Below are 18,024 nucleotides of genomic sequence, written 5' to 3'. Positions count from 1 at the left end.
AATATAAGGAATTCAAGCGAGGTAACTTAAATTGCGCATCAACATTTATACCATCCGAGTAGCAATAACATCTTGGCACTGAAACTAAAACTACGCCTATAGCAATATATGTGGCTTATAGAACAGGGGAAAACGAAGGGGATAATATATATAGCAGTAGTAGATACACAATAGATACACAGTGGAAAACGTTCTCAGACCTCAAACTTTCAAAAGCTGCATCTTGTTAGAAAATGCCAGAGCAATCCAATCAGGCTGGGCGGCGGACCACTGCAACTGGTTAATTTCATGTGCAGCAGAATACATGGACATTGGATCAATGCCATTCGGGCCTGCAACCATTGGCAACTCCCAAATAAGCGCCTGTTTGTCATCCCCAGCGGAGCAAATATGTCTGCAGCTCCGTGGAGCCCAGGCAATGGCATTGACACTGGAATGATGCCTCTCCAGCTCAGCAACCGGCACACTTGGCGAGCGAATGTCCAAAATAACAACTTTGTTGCTATCCATCAAAATTGTGGCCATGTACCGCAGGTCCTGCTTGTTCCAAGCCAGTCTAAGCAAAGGGGTATCGGGCTGGGGGCTTTCGTATATAATGGTGGAGTGCTCTTTATCTCTCAAGTCGAAAATCCTGACCGACCCATCAGCGGAAACGGAGGCAAAAACCCGGGCTTCCCCCCACGCAATGTCATAAACCTCTTTGTCGTGAGCTATGAACTGGGTTTCAACCACGCTCTTCTCAATATCCCAAATAGTACAAGTGGTATCAATGCTGGAGGTTCCAATTCTCTTGGGCTCGACTTCATTCCAGTCGAAGGAAGTTAAGGGGGCGCAGAATTCACTGGTTTTGCTGTTGTTGAGGACAGAGAGGGGTTCGATAGAAGAATCTCCAACTTGCCAGAGGCGGAGATAGTCGCCGGAGGAGGCCAGGATGTCGGAGGAGTTGCGGAGAGAGGAGAGGGCATTGGGATTGAACATGAGCTTGGTGGGTGGGTAGGGGTGGTCGAAGGAGAGAGAAGGATGCGTTTGAATGGAGAGGGAATCTGGATCAAAAGACACAATGTCGACACGGTTGGTGCACTGTTCGATGAAGCTACCAAGGGCTATGCGATTGGGGAAATTGCGAGAGTGGGTGTGGGCGGAAGAGATGGCCATGGCATAGAGAGGGTGCGGGGAATCGTAGGTGGCCATGAATTCGGATCTTGGGGCGGCGTTTTCCATGATTGAGTTCAGAGGAGGAGGAGGAGGCGGACGCAGACAGAAAGGCAAAGGAGTGGTTGGGTTAAAAGAAGAGAGAAAAGTCATATTTGGGCTGCTGCTCAAGAAACCGGTCAAGCATTGCGTATGGATCGCTTGGGTGGGTGTTGGTGTTGATTCCTTCCAACTTCCAGGGTCCACGCGCTATCTATCATCTCATCTCATCTGCTACACAATGGGCTAAGCCTCAAATTCAAAAAAAAAAACATTCCGGTCCGCCTCAGCCCAACTACTGCAGGTCCATGGGCCTTGCCAAAAAGTGGGTTCTCCACCAACTGCAGATTGGCGGCTTGGTTGGGAATACCGACTCGTTTACAGTGTAGGAACACAAGTGGGAATTCAATTTTGAGACTTTATATGGTGGGAATTCAATTTTTTTTTTATCTTTTTTCTTTTCTTTTTGTCAACAACAACTGAAAACTATGGGCAAAACAAAAGAGAGAGTGTGTGTGTGTGTGTGTGTAATATCCCAAATTATAGAGATGCTGCTACTGCCTCATTTTTCATGCATTCTTTTTCTTTGTTCTTCCTTCTGAAAACCATAATAAAACAAAATGAAGCTATATTCTTTCTTATCAAAACAACTAAATAAATAAATAAATAAATAAATAAAAGAAAAAGAAGGTTATTGAACTCAATTTGGAAACGACTTCTACGGGTGACTTCTTGAGGTTGGAAGGGTTCAATTAATTTAACATTTAGTACCAAATGACGACAAAGTGTCATACACCCACGTCACTTGAACGACGTCATCTTCATTCCATATTATTTAATTCTTCCACCTCCCTAAATCTTACAGTTTTATACCAAAAAAGTATGTGCATATAGACACAAATGCCCTCTCCCTCATAACCTTTCAAACCTCAAAAATCCATGGAGTGTGTTGAAATGGTCAACAAATTATTTAAACAACCTGTGGCTCCTAATAATTATTAAAATATAAATTCTTATATTATTTTCACATCAACGTAGTAAAATTGAGACATGATTGGTGACGAGATTGGTGGGGAAGCTGCATTTTTTTCCACGCGTATTTGTTAAGTGTGTGGGTTCCTTGTGTTCGATAAGGGAACATCAGCGTATGGTTTGGATACTTCAAAAATGACTTTTCAAATACCCTTCTTTTTTCCTTTTTTTTTTTTTTTTTTTTTTCTCCATTAAAAGTCTCCCATTCAAGTCTTCGTTTCATCCTATTGTCCAATTTACACGTTTCGAATATTTAGTGAACATGTAACACAATAAGATATTGATATGTCAATATGGACATAATTAAAGGTTTAAATTCTTATCTTCAAATTTATTGAGTTTATTAAAAATACACTGATAAATGAGTTATGCGATCCAAGTCATGAAAGATTAGGCATGTTTTGAGTATATCATATTATATGGTTGTATAGATAAATTAAAGTATGGATCAAATTTTATCATATCCCTTAAATTTGTCTTTTTTCAAAAATTATGTGTCATCATGAATGTGACAAAATTTTTTGGGACTTGACTCAATCCACTAAAAACTAAAGGATATTTTATGACCGTATAAATATATGCCGTGCTTCAATGGTCGGATTACACGTAGATGAGGACTAGTTTAGGCCACGTCAGCTAGTATAATTATTCAATTTTAAAAATTTTATATCTAAATGAAAACTAGAGTAGATTTTGTAAATTTGAATTCTCAATATTCTATCTACCGCTGCATTCTTAAAACAGAACAATAATAAATAAATGAATATGAATTTGAATGTTATCATATATATATATTATCAATATCAATAATTCTTTAAAAGGTTGGCTTTTTAAAAAGGCCTCCCTTTAATAATGAAATTAACCTTTTCCCCTCTAACATTTTTTAAAAGTTGAAAGCATTTTTAAGGTTTGTATATAGTGATGAATGCGTATATTTAATATGAAGAAGCACTTTTCACTCTTTTCAAATAAATAATGTATTAATAAGCAAGTTTTCACATTTTTGAAAATACAATAATGTAATAAAATAAATATAGTAATTTATTTTGATGCATTGGTTGAATTTGTGTGTAGCTATCTTGAAGTTGGCATAGAGATGGTAATTGAATATTAATGGAAAGTTTGGACACAGCCACATATTTTGACTCGTTCATCAAAATAATCAAATTGCTATTTAATGTCAAGAACAATGGAGTGAATTAATTGGACCGTCTTTGAAAACTTTCTTTCTTTCTTTTTTTCTTTTTTTTTTTTTCTTTTTTTTTCTTTTTTTCATTTTAGCGATTAAGTTAAATGAATTGATTTTTGTATTTTGAGTGTAGAAACAAAATAATTTAATGATTGAACTTGATATTTAAAATGTTAAAATGAAAATAGAACAAATTATGTAAGTTATTAATGTATAAAGCGCGGAATTGGAGAAGAATTAACGGTGGCAAACATGGTGGGGCATGTGATAGAGAGTGGGTAGGTCATGGGGTTTCCTCAACTCCCTCTCTAAAATAGGGATTTTGTGGGCTGTTAAGGTGTGATATCCTCAACAACAAAATGGAGATCCAACTTTTGTCTTCGGGGACGCGCCACGAGAGCTTGCCGGAAAAGTATGAAAGGCCGGAGTCGGACAGGCCGAGGTTGTCGGAAGTGTGCTGTTTGGAGAACGTCCCAGTCATCGACTTGGGATGCGAGGACAGGGCCTGGATGGTGGAACAAGTGGGGGAGGCCTGCAAGTGTTACGGCTTTTTCCAGGTATATTTGTTTAAATGGGGGTTTAGATTTTGTTGTTGAAATTGAAAAGACTAAAATTTGAAGTTGAAACGCAGGTGAGGAACCATGGAGTGAGTAAGGAATTGGTGGAGAGAACGATAGGAGTTGGGAATGCCTTCTTTGGGCTGCCGCTGGAGGAGAAGCTCAAACTTTACTCCGACGACCCTTCCAAGACCGTCAGGCTGTCCACAAGTTTCAACGTCCGGAAGGAGGAATTTCACAACTGGAGGGATTATCTCAGACTCCATTGCTATCCTCTCTCCAAATACTTGCCCCATTGGCCCACCAACCCTCCTCTCTTCAGGTTCCTCCCTCTCTCCCTTTTACTTCCTTCATATCCTTTTCTTCCCATTACTCTCTAATTTCCATTTTTATAAATTCTTTTATCACTAAAATATTCTCAATTTCTAATTTTTTTTTCTTTTCTACTTTTAAATATAAATCCACCCCACCCACCAGTGTCTTTTATTTTAAGTTGTATTAAATCCTTTATTCCTGGTCAAGTCTGTCTCAACATGTCATGTTTTTTTATTGAAATAATACAAACATATGATATATTTTTATTCAAATAAAATTCGTGCGGAATAGATTTGTAACGGAAAAAACTACCATGATATTTAAAAGATGGAATCCAAGATTTTCCTTTTTCCTTTTCCCTTTTATCTTTATCTTTTTCTTTTTTATAAAAAAAGAAAAAAAAAAAAGAAAAAAAGGAAAAGTAAATGGATATTCGGTGAGAATATGTATTGCTCTATGGGAAAGACATTGCAAAGAATGAAATAAATGAAAGAGCCGAGTACCAATTTGTTTCCATGAAAAACAATGAAATGGGGATTTGATTTTAAGAGGAATTAATGGTTTCATCTGACGTGGATATCACTCATTGGTTCTTTTGGTTTTATTTATGAAGAAAAAAAAAAAAACAAAATTATAAGTGAAAATGGAAGGAAATTAAAAAGAAAAGAAAAGAAAAGAAAAGAAAAGAAAAATCTTAGATATTTGGATGGGGGTTGAAAATGGAAAAGGCAAAGAGAAATTGTGATGAGGAAGAAAGGGGAGAGAGGAAGTGGGGTCCACTTGGATGAAAGTAGAATGAAAGTAGAAGGTGTAGTAGTAGTAGTAGTAGTGTGGCTCCTTCCATGTGCACCCATGTTCAGAATTTCTAATCTCTAAACCAAACGTGAACCTGGGGCACCCCTCTGGGTTTTCTCCTCTCTCTCTAAACCAAACATGTTTTTGTCTTATTTTAACACCTCATCCTTCACGTCATCCTCCCAACCGCGTTGACGTCACCACCCCTCTTATCCAACGCCCAACAACGCAACACGCAACACGCCTTTCTATTTTAAATAATCTTTTCTTGCTTCCCTCAACATATTGATGATTCTCGAATGTTACGTCAACTGTATTTTAATGCACCGTACCTTTCACTTTACCCCATTACACTAGAATATGAATATCAATCTTTTATTTATTTAAAAAAAAAATAATATCAATCAGAGATCTCAATAATATTTTAATCTTCCATTCAATTAAAACACCTAACATAAAGAAATGGATGGGCGGAGATTTGGGGTTTCTGTATTAATGGTGGGTGCCTAAAAATACAAATTCACTGTGCTTCTGATTTATTTGTAGCTATACACTTTTTACTGATACATTAAATAGTATGGACCAAAACTAAATAAAGTATGGACCTGGAATGTTGAACCTGACAGGGAAGTTGTGAGTGAGTATTGCGTGCAAGTACGGGAACTTGGGTATACAATTCAGGAGCTCATATCGGAGAGCTTGGGCCTTCACAAGGACTACATTAGGGAGGTGCTGGGGGAACAGGGGCAGCACATGGCTGTCAATTATTACCCGCCCTGTCCCCAGCCAGAGCTCACCTACGGACTCCCTGCCCATACCGATCCCAACGCTCTCACGATCCTCCTTCAAGACCAGCACGTCGCAGGCCTCCAAGTCCTCAAAGACGGTAAGTGGCTCGCTGTCAGCCCCGAGCCCGATGCCTTTGTCGTCAACATTGGCGACCAGTTGCAGGTGCGTACATAATCTCTCACCCTCCACCTTTCGTGAACTATTATCTCAACATGAACTTTTTATAGTTTTAACTTCGAAATTCATAAATGGTGGTGGCGTTGCTTTTGGTTGCCACAGGCATTGAGCAATGGGGTTTACAAGAGCGTCTGGCACCGTGCGGTTGTGAATGTGGACAAGCCCAGGCTGTCCGTTGCCTCTTTCCTCTGCCCATGCGATGACGCCCTCATTAGCCCTGCACCGCCCCTCACCCGAAATGGGCCTCCCGCCATTTACCGAGGCTTCACCTACGCAGAGTACTACAGTAAGTTTTGGAGCAGAAACTTGGATGAACGACACTGCTTGGAACTATTTAAAAACCACTCCCCTCCTTAACGACTTCCTCTCTCTGGTTTTTTACAAATTTTAATTACGTCCCTAAATTTTTTATTTTGATTTTAATAAACCCTTACCACCCTTGCTTCCACATGTTACACTAATTTGATCCACAAAGGATGATTTGACACCCTCTCACATAATAATAAGAAGAAGAATAAGAAAAAATAGTAAGGTAGAGCCAATTTTTAAAACAAAGGCGGGTGTGCCCGAGCTTTTTTGTGAGACTAAGAATAATGTTTAAAACTTTTTTGTGGCCTTATGCGTGTCAAATCATCCTTATCGATCTAATTAGCTTGTCACATTAATATTAATATTTGAATAAATAGGGTGTTAATGGGTTGTTTGCAAAATCAAAATTAAAAGTTTAGAGGCGTACTTAAAATATCATAAAAGATAAGAGAGCAAGTGGGGGAAGAAATAAAGCATTATATTTATGTATCTTACAATATTTCTGAGTTTAGATGGCAACTAGAAATCCCCTGTTTTATTGTGCTTTTGGTTCCTTTATATTTTATATTATATGTTAGAAGAAGAGAATCTGAGTCTTTATATTTTATTCCAAGTATTCAATTTGCAATAGCAAATGTTCCTTTATTTAGCTAATTTCTCATTAGCGTTCAAGATTTTGATGTAACGACTTACCAAATTCTTGCTCACTTTGAAGCCACACTTGGAATCTTGGGATATCATTTGTTACTAATGTTGATTGGGAAAGAAGTAAAGCAAATTGAAAGTTCACCTGTAAAACCAAGAAACAAAACGCAGTGAGCAGTAAGTAATGTGTGAAACTGGAATTAATTTTATTAAGGTATGGGGATAAAATAATGTGGTTGAAGAATTAAAGGTATTTATTTCAGAAGACACCCCTATATAGGAAGTTTAGGATGAGGGGATGTATGGTTGGAGGGAATTGAGCGTTGGAATAAAGAGAAGGTCTGGAATAAAAGAGCACCAAAAAGATGCGAAAATGGTAGGGCCCCATCGCTAGGGACGCCGGCCTTTGTGTCTTATTTTACATAGCTTACTCTTTCCATCGGTGGTTGGGTGTGGGGTTGGTTTGGTATATGGGATTTGGGGTAAGGCTTTGTTAAGTTAAGAGGCCCATATGGAAATTTGGGCTAACGCTTTGGATGGAACAGGCGGCGGAGTCCAGACAGGATCAGCCAGAATTTAAATTTAAAATTGACCCACACGACCTGCCTACAAATGTAATACGACCAGGTTGAGATGGAAGGAGAAAGATGAAGGGAGCGAAGAAGCGAAGACGTTTGAATTCAAAGAGCAAGAGAAAGCAAAAAGAAGAAGACGATGAGCCCCTCCGACCCATTTTGTGCGTCAAAAGCATAAACAAATTGGATTTGAAGCGTTTCGACGCGATGGAGGAGTGTTACCTCTTGGACTTCAACCCATTCCATCCCCTCAATCAAACGCTCCCTCACACTGACTCTGACTCTGACTCTGACGTCTCGCTGGTGGCTGAAAAGGGTCAGGTAAGCCCACCAAAACCCCTCCTCCCATGTCCGATCACCACCATTGCTCTCATAACACATATCCTATCCTTCATTTGGACTGTGATGGCAGGTGGCCTGTAGAGACTATCCGCACGCCAGGTATTTGTGTCTCAAATTTCCCTTCCCCACAACGCCCCATCAGACTTACTGTGAGATGGTAATTTCCATTCCTTCTGTTAAACTGGGATTGGAATGGGCGCTTTTGTAAATTTGAAATTGATAAGGTAGCTGCATGATTCTGTGCAGTGCTACTGTTACGTCTGCGATGCCATAGCTCCATGCGACCACTGGACGTCACACTGTCATGCCGATCAATTTTGGAAACGGGAAAGGCGATCCAACTCAAACAACAACCACACGCCTCCTCCGCTTCTGTAGCTTTAGCGTTTCTTCTTCTACATTTTCATCAACAATATTTTGTCGTACCACCAATCCCTCATTTCGAGGGGGTTTTTTTCTAACTTATTTTTATCATTATCACTGATCCCCTTCACAACTTCTATGACACCAAATGTACAAATTTCCTATATTTATTCATGAATCAGTTTTCCAATGCACTATCTCAACTTTGTAATCTACAAACTGGCACATGATTTCCATGCTAATTGATCCAACCTTTCATTCCATAATGATCTCAATTCCAGCTCCCAATATTGTCTTTGTGGAATCATCTCTCTAGTAAGATCAGAATGAACCCCCAATTTATATTTCTAAAAAGATATAACGTAGTGATAGCCGGTTGTTGCTCCAAATATTTACAAAAATATATCTATTATGATCAACTGTGGTTGACAATCTCCGAGAATCTCGGTTAAACAGTTTCACCTGAACTTCATTCGACAAAAATCAAACGTATGATAGCATCGACAGAGAGTTGATTACAACAAGTCTATTCACCAGAGAACATGTTCCCATTCAGATGAGGACCCATCAGAACAACCAGCAGGAAGCTTGCCTTCACCATAGTTTCTACCTTCCTTCCCACCTTCAAACCGCAAGAAAGGTTCCATTTCAACTCCCAAACCTCCTTTTTTTACAGTTACTCTCTCCTGTAACTGTTCTCTCGCAGGGGTCAAGGTCAAGCTTATGTGGTTTCCACGACTCCTCGGGGCATCTAGTCTGCCCGGTGCTGAAGCATCTAAATCATCAACTTCACTTTTATTATCTGCAAAGCGATGATGTATAGTTGAGATACCCACGCTATGCACAGTATTACCTTTAGGTGCCAACATGTCGACCTCACTGCAACAGGAGCTTCTAATTTTCTGCACCTTTCCCACATTCAAAGAACTTATGCGCTCATCTCGAGATTTTAGAATTTGAAATCTAGACATGACATCTTCTGTATGGCTGTTCCTTGTCAAGGTAGGGGAAATTGATGGAAGAGCAGGCCTAGTGTCATCCCCATCGACCTTCGAGGTGGTGAAGGAAGAATCCATGTCATTGATACAAGGGACTGCAGTTTGTTCCTGGTCGAGTGCTGATTTTTCAACCATGTCTTGTCCGGAATATCCAGCATGCCTATCCTTTGCTTCATCCTCTCGGCATTTGAGAATATGGAATCTAGTAATCACATCATCTACAGCATGACTACTGACACTCACGGCAGGGGAAGTCTGGACGGGAACAAATGAAGTTGAACCAACTTTAGTCTTAGGTGCCAATTTCCCAACGGTGCTTGAACCAGGAGATACACCAGAAACGAGTAGTTCGTCCCAATTTTCGGCACGTTCTAAGGCATAAAAATTATCCCATAAATAAATATATCTGAGTAACGAGAACAGACCATTGACACTACATGCCGAAGTGAATACAATATGGGGGGAAAGTTCTAACATCAAAACTTACCTCTCACTATTGGTAGTTCATGTTTCTCCATTTCTGACTTTGCTATACTAAAACGAGCTATTAATTTGGAAGCACATAATGCAGCTTCTGCTTCAAGCCATAGATTCTTGTACAAAAGAGATTGAGGATGTTCTTTGTCATCATGAAAATTCTCTCTCAGAACCTTCTTAAGAGCCTAAAAATATGATAACGATATAAGCTGATATCATCCTTTATATATAGCCAGTACACAATATACCTTAGCATGCCTTCCACACAACAGATGAAAAAATATCACTTCCTATCCTTAATAGATACCTTGGTCATGCTGTCTTCTTTCATCGAGTCAATCCCATTCCTAAGATAAAGAGAGTCCGCAGCTTCTTTGTCTTTCTTGATAGACAATATGTATTGATTCGTTTCCTCAACACCATTGCCATCATTTGATAAACACTCCAAATTTTTTCCTTCAATCTTTGTCATCTGGGATTGGGACTTGAGCACTCTCACATCCTGGAAATCCTGATGAACAAGTACATTACACAATCACAGCAATTATAATTTGATTCCCACACAATGCAGAGAAAAATTTTAAGCATTGTCAAATGTGACATACAAACTCAAACAGAGTAGCTCTCTGAATAAATAAGAGATGAAACTAGGAGGGAAGGGTAGATCCCTGGATTGAAGTCTGTTTCATATTTAGTTTTCGACGTCCACTTTTATGGGTCTATTTCTATGCCTACCCTTAAAATATTCATTCATTTTTCTCAGTGAAAGATTGGTTTCTCATAGAAAAATAATAACTATAACATATACGCGGATGTTAAATTGTACAAGTGTTCTGCAAAATATCTTCATTTTTCTTCAACAGAAAAAGGGAAAATTTGCTCCAGAGAAAATCTTCATCTATGTGTGCGTGTGTACAATGATCGTATGGTACTTAAACTTTCATCAGGGGTTTTCAAAATATCACTTTCTGAACTTAACGAAGAAGAAACTAGACAGTAGACATAACATACCGAATGAAGTTGATGAAACGGCTCAAGATTTTGTGAAGTTCGTCGCTCAGGTGAGAGAGAATCTTGTGATCCAAAGCTATTTATACAAACATCAAGGTTATTCATCACAGTCTTGAGAGACTTGACGTCTTTCCGGTGTAATGCAGCTGAACCATTTGAACAATATGCAAGGAGCAATTCTGATAGACCGTGCAAGTTATCAACCAGAATCTGGATATCCATTTTTGAGACTGATTCTTTGTGAAATGCCTTCACAAGCTCAGAAGGAAAATTCTGGATATGTTTTGCAGCATCATATGACAAATGATTCATACCATTTTCAGAAGAGTTGTCACTATTTAATCTTGCATCCGCATGCATCTTCATGTAACTTGTAGTTGCAATACTTTTTCCAGTCATTAAATTATGCTTATATTTACTTAGTGGTATGGAACAGGAAGAATAGGAGACACCACTATCTTCTACAGGGTCATGGATGCTACCGGTAGCTGGATGGAAGCAGCCCATTTTAGAACAAAATTCTCCTGCTTTCACAGAAGTGCTAGTTTTCTGTGCTGCAGGCAAGGAGGGACCAGCAACTGAAGGCATCTTTGGAGAAGATGTTGCACCCTTCTCCAGAATGCCGCCTATGGAGCTTTCATTTGGTTCATGAACAGTATCCTTGGCAGTAGAAGGGGGTACTTGAGACAATGAGAGATTCACACTGTTGCAAACTTCTTCGGTCTTCATACGAGTCGGAGTGACAATTTCAAAAGCTTGAAATGGAGATGTACGACAAATTCGAGCTCCTTTCCAGCAAGGAGAGTCTACCGCTGCAAGGTTGTACTGATCAAAACTTTCAGAGGAACTCTCAATTGTTGTGGCGGTTTCAATTGGGTTAAGGTGCGAACTAAAGTTGGGACTGGCATCAGGAATATAAAGTCCCATTCCGGCCTTCAATGTACAGTCTGGTGAATCCTTATCAGAATGTATATTGCTTCGTAAGTCATGAATTTTGGTTGAGGAGAACTCAGTAACTATAGGATCATTTTTATCTATACATGTGCCATGGTTCTCTGTGCCGAAGAATTCCTTGCTATCAGAATGAACTGGAAGAAACTCCTTTAGATTTGAAAGGTCGTTGCCACCCTGTTTTCCTTCAAAGGAATCATGGTCATAATCTGAAATATGACATGGACTGATATTCCTGAGAAAAGAATCAGTAGTGACAACAGGTGGTCTGAGGGAAAAAGTAGCCACACTCAGTCTAGCATCTTGCTCTCTTAAGATTTCTTGATATGGAGCCTTTTTCAGAAATTGATAGTTCTGAGAACTTGACGCTGGATTTGAAGGCGGTGTCCTAGCCTTGGGGTGGCATCCAGGAAATGCAGAATGAGCATCCATGTGAAGGTTCTGCTCCAATAACAATTCCTCGTCTGGATATTCTCTCACAAACTCGTTGCATTTATTCAGATCAGGTATATCAATAGAATGTGAAGCCTCTTCAACTGATCTCTCAGAGCCTGCAGATCCCCAAGAGAGGTCCGCGCACGGGGGCACATCGAATGTAGCAACATGCGAGTGCAATGGCCAATTATAACTTGGTTGATCAACAAGGACCATAGGGCCACCTTTGTTACATGAAGTTGAGGCGTAGGAAGGATAGTAGGGTTTTGCTTTACCAATACTAGTTGTTAGTCCGTCAGAGGAATGACCGTATAAGGAGCGGTCAGTTGTAGACATTGTAAGACGGCCCAAAAGAGGTCCATGGTTATCAGAAGGCTCCATCATAGGCTGCGACCTGGGGTATGTTGACCCAGAAGAGAAGGGGAACCAATCAAATTCAGAGGTGGAACTGGAGACGAAGTCGAGGCCTGAGGTTTTGGAGGTGGAAGGGAGCCAATTGTGCAGGGAAGAGTTGAGGGGAACCCCAGCCCCAGCCCCAGCCCCAGCCGCAGCCCCAACCCCAGCCCCAGCCCCAGCCCCAACCCCAGCCCCAACCCCAACCCCAACCCCAAATGAAGGTTCGGTCATATCAAGTGGCGGGCTCGGAAAAGGTTTAGTAACGGAACGATCAAGAGTGAAGGGCGGCGCCAAAGGTGACAAATTGGAAAAAGACGACGGAGATCCCCCATTTCCAACACCAAGAGAGGCAAAACCCATGCTCATATTGTAGGAGAGGACCGAGGTAATGGATGAATTGGAGGAGTTTTAGGAGGAAATCAATGGAAAGGGGATAGAATAACAGCATAAATCCATAAGGGAGACATTCAAGATTCGTGCATATGCAGAATTAGAGAGGACGATGAAGATCGCAAACGTAGAGGATTTTTACAGAAAAAAAGAAAGAAAGAAAGAAAGAAAGAAAGAAAGAAAGGAAATACATGAAGAAGAACGTAAATGGAGAGAAGGAAAGAAGAAGAAGAAGAAGAAGAAGAAGAAGAAGAAGAAAACCAGAATAGTGAAGCGGAGCGGAGAGGAGCAGGAGATGGTGGCACAGTCGTCTCCTCTTCCACCATATGAGTGAGTTGTTATGGAAGGAAACTAGAAAAGCATTTCCAGTTTGATGATCGTCATCACTCTCTTCTCCCATTTCCCATCTAAAGTCTCCGCTCATGGTTTTTCACTTTTTTCATTATTTCGTTTTTACCCTCCCTTTTAAAATATTCCTATTTACTTTTCTACATAATTTGGGCCTAATTTTCCAATTTTACCCTAAATCTTATGTCTTACTCTTCTCTAATTTAAAGTTTGGGTTTGGGTATAAATAAATAAATAGATAAATAAATAAATAGATAAATAAATAAATAAAGAAGAAGAAGAAGAAGAAGAAGAACAGAGGATAGTTGGAATATAATTCATTTACAAAAGAAGAGCAGAGCAGAGGAATAAGTGAAGAGCAAAGAAAGGAGAGATGGAGGGGAGCTAGAAATAGAGGATTAGAAGGGTAGAAGAAGGAGAATGGGAGCCGGTGAGGCCATGCACTGCCAGATTCCATCGTGGTAGCCCCAAGCGGTGCGTGAGTCTGGTAAGAGTAGACACGTACACTCCCAAAATCTCCGCCATTATCGCCACCTTTATCATCCTATATCTATTTTCTCAACAACAATACCCAAATGCACACTTTGGTTTCCCTCTTATTATATTGCTTACCTTGCTTTGGTCGCCTCAATGTGATGCCAAATTTCTAACCCCAATCACTACCTCTCTCATTGCAGACTTTGGATATTGGATATCAAACCAGAGCTGCACATATAATGAGTATGAACTCAGGTGGGCTTCTAATTCTTATGATTACAGGGTGGGGGCGGGTGTTGTGGTGTCAAGTCATCGAGTGACGTCGTTTTAAGCAGATGCTGATTCTGTTGATCCACCCCCTTACCCTTAATTACTGGTTTTTTGGTTTTTGTACCCTTAATTACTGGTTTTTGAATGGTGGAATGGTTTGTGGCCACAAACCTCAGCCCCTCCACCCCTCCAATCCACCCCTCTTCTCTTCCTTTGTTGGCTATCTTTTCTTTTCCTCTTAATCATGTAGCCTCTAGCCTTTCTTTCCTTTAAGAAATTCATCTTTCAAGCTTGGAAACCGAGCATGTGCTGCTTGGACACAACTAATAATTAAGTAACAGTGGGATGATGCCCCATACTGGGATGTGTGTGGATGAGATTAACCCAAAATGAAAGCTTCACTTTCAAATTTCAAACCAAACCTTATACATATATCATATAACAGCAATAGAAAGGGGAGATGAAGATGATCCAAGTCCTTCCCTCGCTTCTGCTTGTGGTTCTGGATTGTAATCCACATTAACTGAATACATCCCTGCCACAACCACTCATATCAATCCAAAGTATTACTCCTTCCTTCCTTCCTGCCCTGCCCTGCCCTGCCCTGCCCTGCCCACCGCTTAGGGGACACCCCCCTCCCAAACCCATCACATTATATTATTCACAAAAGAATCCCAAGTAATTAAATAATACTGCCAAACTCAAAATTTAATGGGAAGGGAATGGTATCAGAGGGATAGGACCGCACCTTTGAGATGCTTGCTTTTTATGTATAGCCCATATTGGGTGGGAAAGACCACTGCCAGGCTTCTGCTTATGGATATGAACCAGCAAAACCCCTTCGTCTGCACTGCATGCCTTACATATCTCTCTTCAAACAATCTGGGAAGATCATACGATTGATGTATTTGCATTACATATATAGTATTCATAAAAACACCATCACCATCGTGGACTGAAATGACTGGTGCTTCAGAAAAGGGACCCATCCACGTGAACACCAAGGCCATCGCCCCAATCAATGGAATAATCTCCCAATCTCCTTTTTAGTTTTCTTTTCTCGATAAAAGAATGCAAAGATAAAACTGTTGAGGAAGCGGTCAGAAGAGAGGAGAGGGTGGATTAGATTGGATGAACACATGTGGCCGCCATTTACTTTCCCGCCCTCTGCCTCAGTTCTGGGTGTTCCTCTTTTACGCCCACAATCTCCACCCTTTTGATCAAATTCTTCAATTGTTATATTGCATGTAAATAAAATTAATTTCATCAATTTTGTACTATACTGTTATATAACATATTTGAGTTTATATTAGTATAAAGTGAGTGCTGAAACGTTGGCAGCAACAAAAAGGGACCGAGTCAGATCCTTCTTAGCTAAGTCTAATATTGGTTTAGTACCTAACTTCAGGATTTGTATTTTGAATGGAATATTCAAAGTTCAATTTCCCAGAAAAAAAGAAAAAATCATAATCTCGAGGCAGCATAATGGGGCGTCACATGCTACGCCTGTTAAATTATGTAATGTAAAAGGAGAAGTAATTAAATATGAAGGAGAGAATTATTGATATAAAGATGGAATTGATTATAATACAGAAGAGATACAGGAGGATAGGAATATGGATGAAGTATAGGAACCGATGCATGCAATAATTTGATCGGATGAGTGGGAATTTGAAGGTTTCTTTTCTGTGGGACTCTACTAATTGGTGAGAAGCAGAGCAGTAAAGTAATGGATTTGAAAAGGGTTTAAATTTATAGAACGCAACACGCATTGGGATTCTCATCGCTGAACAGCTGAGGCGGTGGAATTCGTTCCATAACGTAAAGTGGCTGATATTGATAATATTGGTACATCATCCTCTTCATGCTTTCATGATCATCCTCACCCATCATCTCATCTCCAGCCTCCGCCGCCTTCGCTTCCTCCACCTCCACATTTGGTTTTGTCTCGGCCGTCGCTTCCTCCACCGGCCCCCCACCCTCTTCCGCCGCTTTTGGTTGTACCTCTTCCTTGTTATTGTTGTTCGTGTCTGTTCCTTGGGCTTGGGGTGCAGCAGCGTCTTCTGTCTTAATCTCCTCTGGTGGTGGTGGTGGTGGTGGTGCCGCCTGCTCTTCTTTGCTTTGTTCGGGTTTTAATGGCTCTTGTTCTGGTGGCGTGGCTGTGGGTTGGGGCTGTGGAACTATTCTGGCTTGTTTTTTGGTGCGTCTGTACACGTAGTCCACGAGCTTATCCCCATCCATGGTTCCTGTTACCACTACCTTGCCTGTGCTCAATTCTGTGGATGCTGTTTGGACTCCTGAAACTTAAACAAACCCCACTTTAATTGATTTCCATCATCATTATTAATAATTCATTTATAATGTCTGAGGTAGAGTTTAATGGAAGCCCACCTCTCATTTTGAGTATCTTCTTCTTGAGCTGGTGAGCACAGGCGTCGCAGTGCATGTTGACGTTCAATTCCACCACCTTCAACTTCACCTCCCAACTTGAGTTAATTCATTTTCAAAGAAATTGGAGAATAACATTTTGGTAGCGGATAGAGTTGATTTGGATACCTGGGAGTTAACAATTAGGTGGGGGCTGGGTTCACCCTCAGGCAGCGGCGGCGATGGGGACAACACTTTGGCTACCCTCTTGGTCTTGGTGGTGATTTTGGCGCTAACCGCATCTGGGTCTACTATTCCTTTTATGGTTACTTCATTTTTCGCCATGTCAATGCTCACCCCTTCCACTCCTGCATCAACCGTTCATTCACTGGGGATCAGCTTCTGAACATCAAACTACCTACTTTATTCAAATAGTTACATAAAAGAGCACCTCTGATTCTCATAATACACTTTTCTATTTTCTTTGCACACCCACTGCAATGAAGATCCACCAACAATACGATCGGAGGACAAGGACAGGGCTTGGCTTCCTCCAATTTCATCTCCTCTACCTTTGCTTCTTCCTGCTGCTGCTGCTGCAGAGCTCATAGCATTAGGTACAATCAAACAAAAGAAAACAAAATTCTTATGAGAGATGATACTCACCATCTGAACAGCTTCTTCGCCCATCTTGGAAATGTGGGATCAGCGGTGAGTAATTAGTTGAGCGTTGAGGAATTTATAAAAACAAAGAAGTGAAGAGAAGTAATGCAAATTGTAAAGGAGAAGTGGGGGAAGGGCAGAGAAGAAGGGGCGTTGGATTTATAGGACACAGCCCACAAAGGAGCGACTGAAAACAGGGGAGATGAAGCAGTCCATCACATTTTGAAGCAGCCCATCCAACTTCCAATACCTTAATCACCATGCTTGCCACGTATTCCAACGCTAATATACATAACCCAATTCCTGCTTTTGAAAACCTTTTGCCCTTTACTTCCATGAAAAGATTTTTAGTTAAGTGGGATTCCATAGTTTTCACAACTTTACTTTACATCAGTTGGGGATGCTGGATCCGACTCTGTTTTCTTTTCTAAACATCTTTTTTTTCTTTTTTTTTTTTCTTTTTTTTTTTTTAATCTCAAAAGTGGATCTCACATGCCTTGCTGGCTCGCCTCTCTCTCTCTCTCTCTCTCTCTCTCTCTCTCTCTCTGGAGCAGAGCCCTGGCCTCTTCGCTCACCCAGAGTTTAATGATGGATTAGTTAGTGTTACGTATATACTTCACCATTAACTGCACACTGTGACTCAACATAACATTCTGCACTCAAAGCTAACAAGTGCTCTTCAATGCCATCCTACCATTATTCAATCAAAATCAAGACTAACGAAAAATAAAAGTGTAATCTTTAACCGGAAAAGGTGAGCGCAACCCTTTACTTATTAAGGAGGGTAACACGTGGAAGTGAGTCAGCGTGGGGCATTTTTCATAAAGCCGCTCTGCACCACCATGGATTTCAGCCGTCCCATCTCTTACTCCAACCACTGGCGGTGAGCTTACTTGCCAACCATCCAACTAAGGAATGGGAATCAAAAGTGTAACTCTCTTCCTTCTTCATTTTTCAAACGT

General features: G+C 40.5%; 5 protein-coding genes across 9 annotated transcripts; 2 read left to right on the top strand and 3 right to left on the bottom strand.

Annotated features, from left to right (window-relative positions):
- Positions 1-22: 22 nt before the first annotated feature.
- Positions 23-1,598, bottom strand: TTG1 (Transducin/WD40 repeat-like superfamily protein). Its single transcript, XM_023696058.2, has one exon. The coding sequence runs from the start codon at positions 1,303-1,305 to the stop codon at positions 202-204; it is 1,104 nt and encodes a 367-aa protein (XP_023551826.2). The 5' UTR covers positions 1,306-1,598; the 3' UTR covers positions 23-201.
- A 2,016-nt stretch (positions 1,599-3,614) lies between these two features.
- DMR6 (2-oxoglutarate (2OG) and Fe(II)-dependent oxygenase superfamily protein) lies at positions 3,615-6,493 on the top strand. The gene is made up of 4 exons (XM_023696381.2): positions 3,615-3,969; positions 4,044-4,291; positions 5,706-6,030; positions 6,148-6,493. Exons 1-4 carry the CDS (start codon positions 3,772-3,774, stop codon positions 6,400-6,402), a joined length of 1,026 nt encoding a protein of 341 aa, XP_023552149.2. The 5' UTR covers positions 3,615-3,771; the 3' UTR covers positions 6,403-6,493.
- Positions 6,494-6,868: 375 nt separating this feature from the next.
- Positions 6,869-8,469, top strand: LOC111809913 (RPM1 interacting protein 13-like). Of its 2 annotated transcripts, none has more exons than XM_087117475.1 (3): positions 6,869-7,895; positions 7,987-8,015; positions 8,163-8,469. In XM_087117475.1, the coding sequence occupies exons 1-3, from the start codon at positions 7,647-7,649 to the stop codon at positions 8,188-8,190; spliced, it is 306 nt and encodes a 101-aa protein (XP_086973601.1). In that variant the 5' UTR covers positions 6,869-7,646; the 3' UTR covers positions 8,191-8,469. The 2 variants fall into 2 exon arrangements, with proteins under 2 accessions (XP_086973601.1, XP_023552151.2); XM_023696383.2 differs by having other exon boundaries at positions 7,987-8,073.
- A 201-nt stretch (positions 8,470-8,670) lies between these two features.
- LOC111809911 (uncharacterized) lies at positions 8,671-13,338 on the bottom strand. The gene is made up of 4 exons (XM_023696380.2): positions 10,766-13,338; positions 10,062-10,265; positions 9,765-9,939; positions 8,671-9,648 (listed from the first exon to the last, which is right to left on the bottom strand). Exons 1-4 carry the CDS (start codon positions 12,911-12,913, stop codon positions 8,810-8,812), a joined length of 3,366 nt encoding a protein of 1,121 aa, XP_023552148.2. The 5' UTR covers positions 12,914-13,338; the 3' UTR covers positions 8,671-8,809.
- Positions 13,339-15,571: 2,233 nt separating this feature from the next.
- Positions 15,572-17,475, bottom strand: LOC111809704 (Heavy metal transport/detoxification superfamily protein). Of its 4 annotated transcripts, none has more exons than XM_023696090.2 (5): positions 17,066-17,475; positions 16,851-16,992; positions 16,589-16,767; positions 16,424-16,505; positions 15,572-16,335 (listed from the first exon to the last, which is right to left on the bottom strand). In XM_023696090.2, the coding sequence occupies exons 1-5, from the start codon at positions 17,087-17,089 to the stop codon at positions 15,785-15,787; spliced, it is 978 nt and encodes a 325-aa protein (XP_023551858.2). In that variant the 5' UTR covers positions 17,090-17,475; the 3' UTR covers positions 15,572-15,784. The 4 variants fall into 4 exon arrangements, with proteins under 4 accessions (XP_023551858.2, XP_086973599.1, XP_023551856.2 ...); XM_087117473.1 differs by having other exon boundaries at positions 16,851-17,000; positions 17,068-17,475; XM_023696088.2 differs by having other exon boundaries at positions 16,851-16,995; positions 17,066-17,472.
- Between the last annotated feature and the right edge of the window lie 549 nt (positions 17,476-18,024).

The sequence above is a fragment of the Cucurbita pepo genome, chromosome 14 (genome assembly GCF_057944985.1).
Source record: "Cucurbita pepo subsp. pepo isolate OVF chromosome 14, ASM5794498v1, whole genome shotgun sequence".
NCBI lineage: Eukaryota > Viridiplantae > Streptophyta > Magnoliopsida > Cucurbitales > Cucurbitaceae > Cucurbita > Cucurbita pepo.
This window is presented reverse-complemented; position numbering and strand designations above follow the sequence as displayed.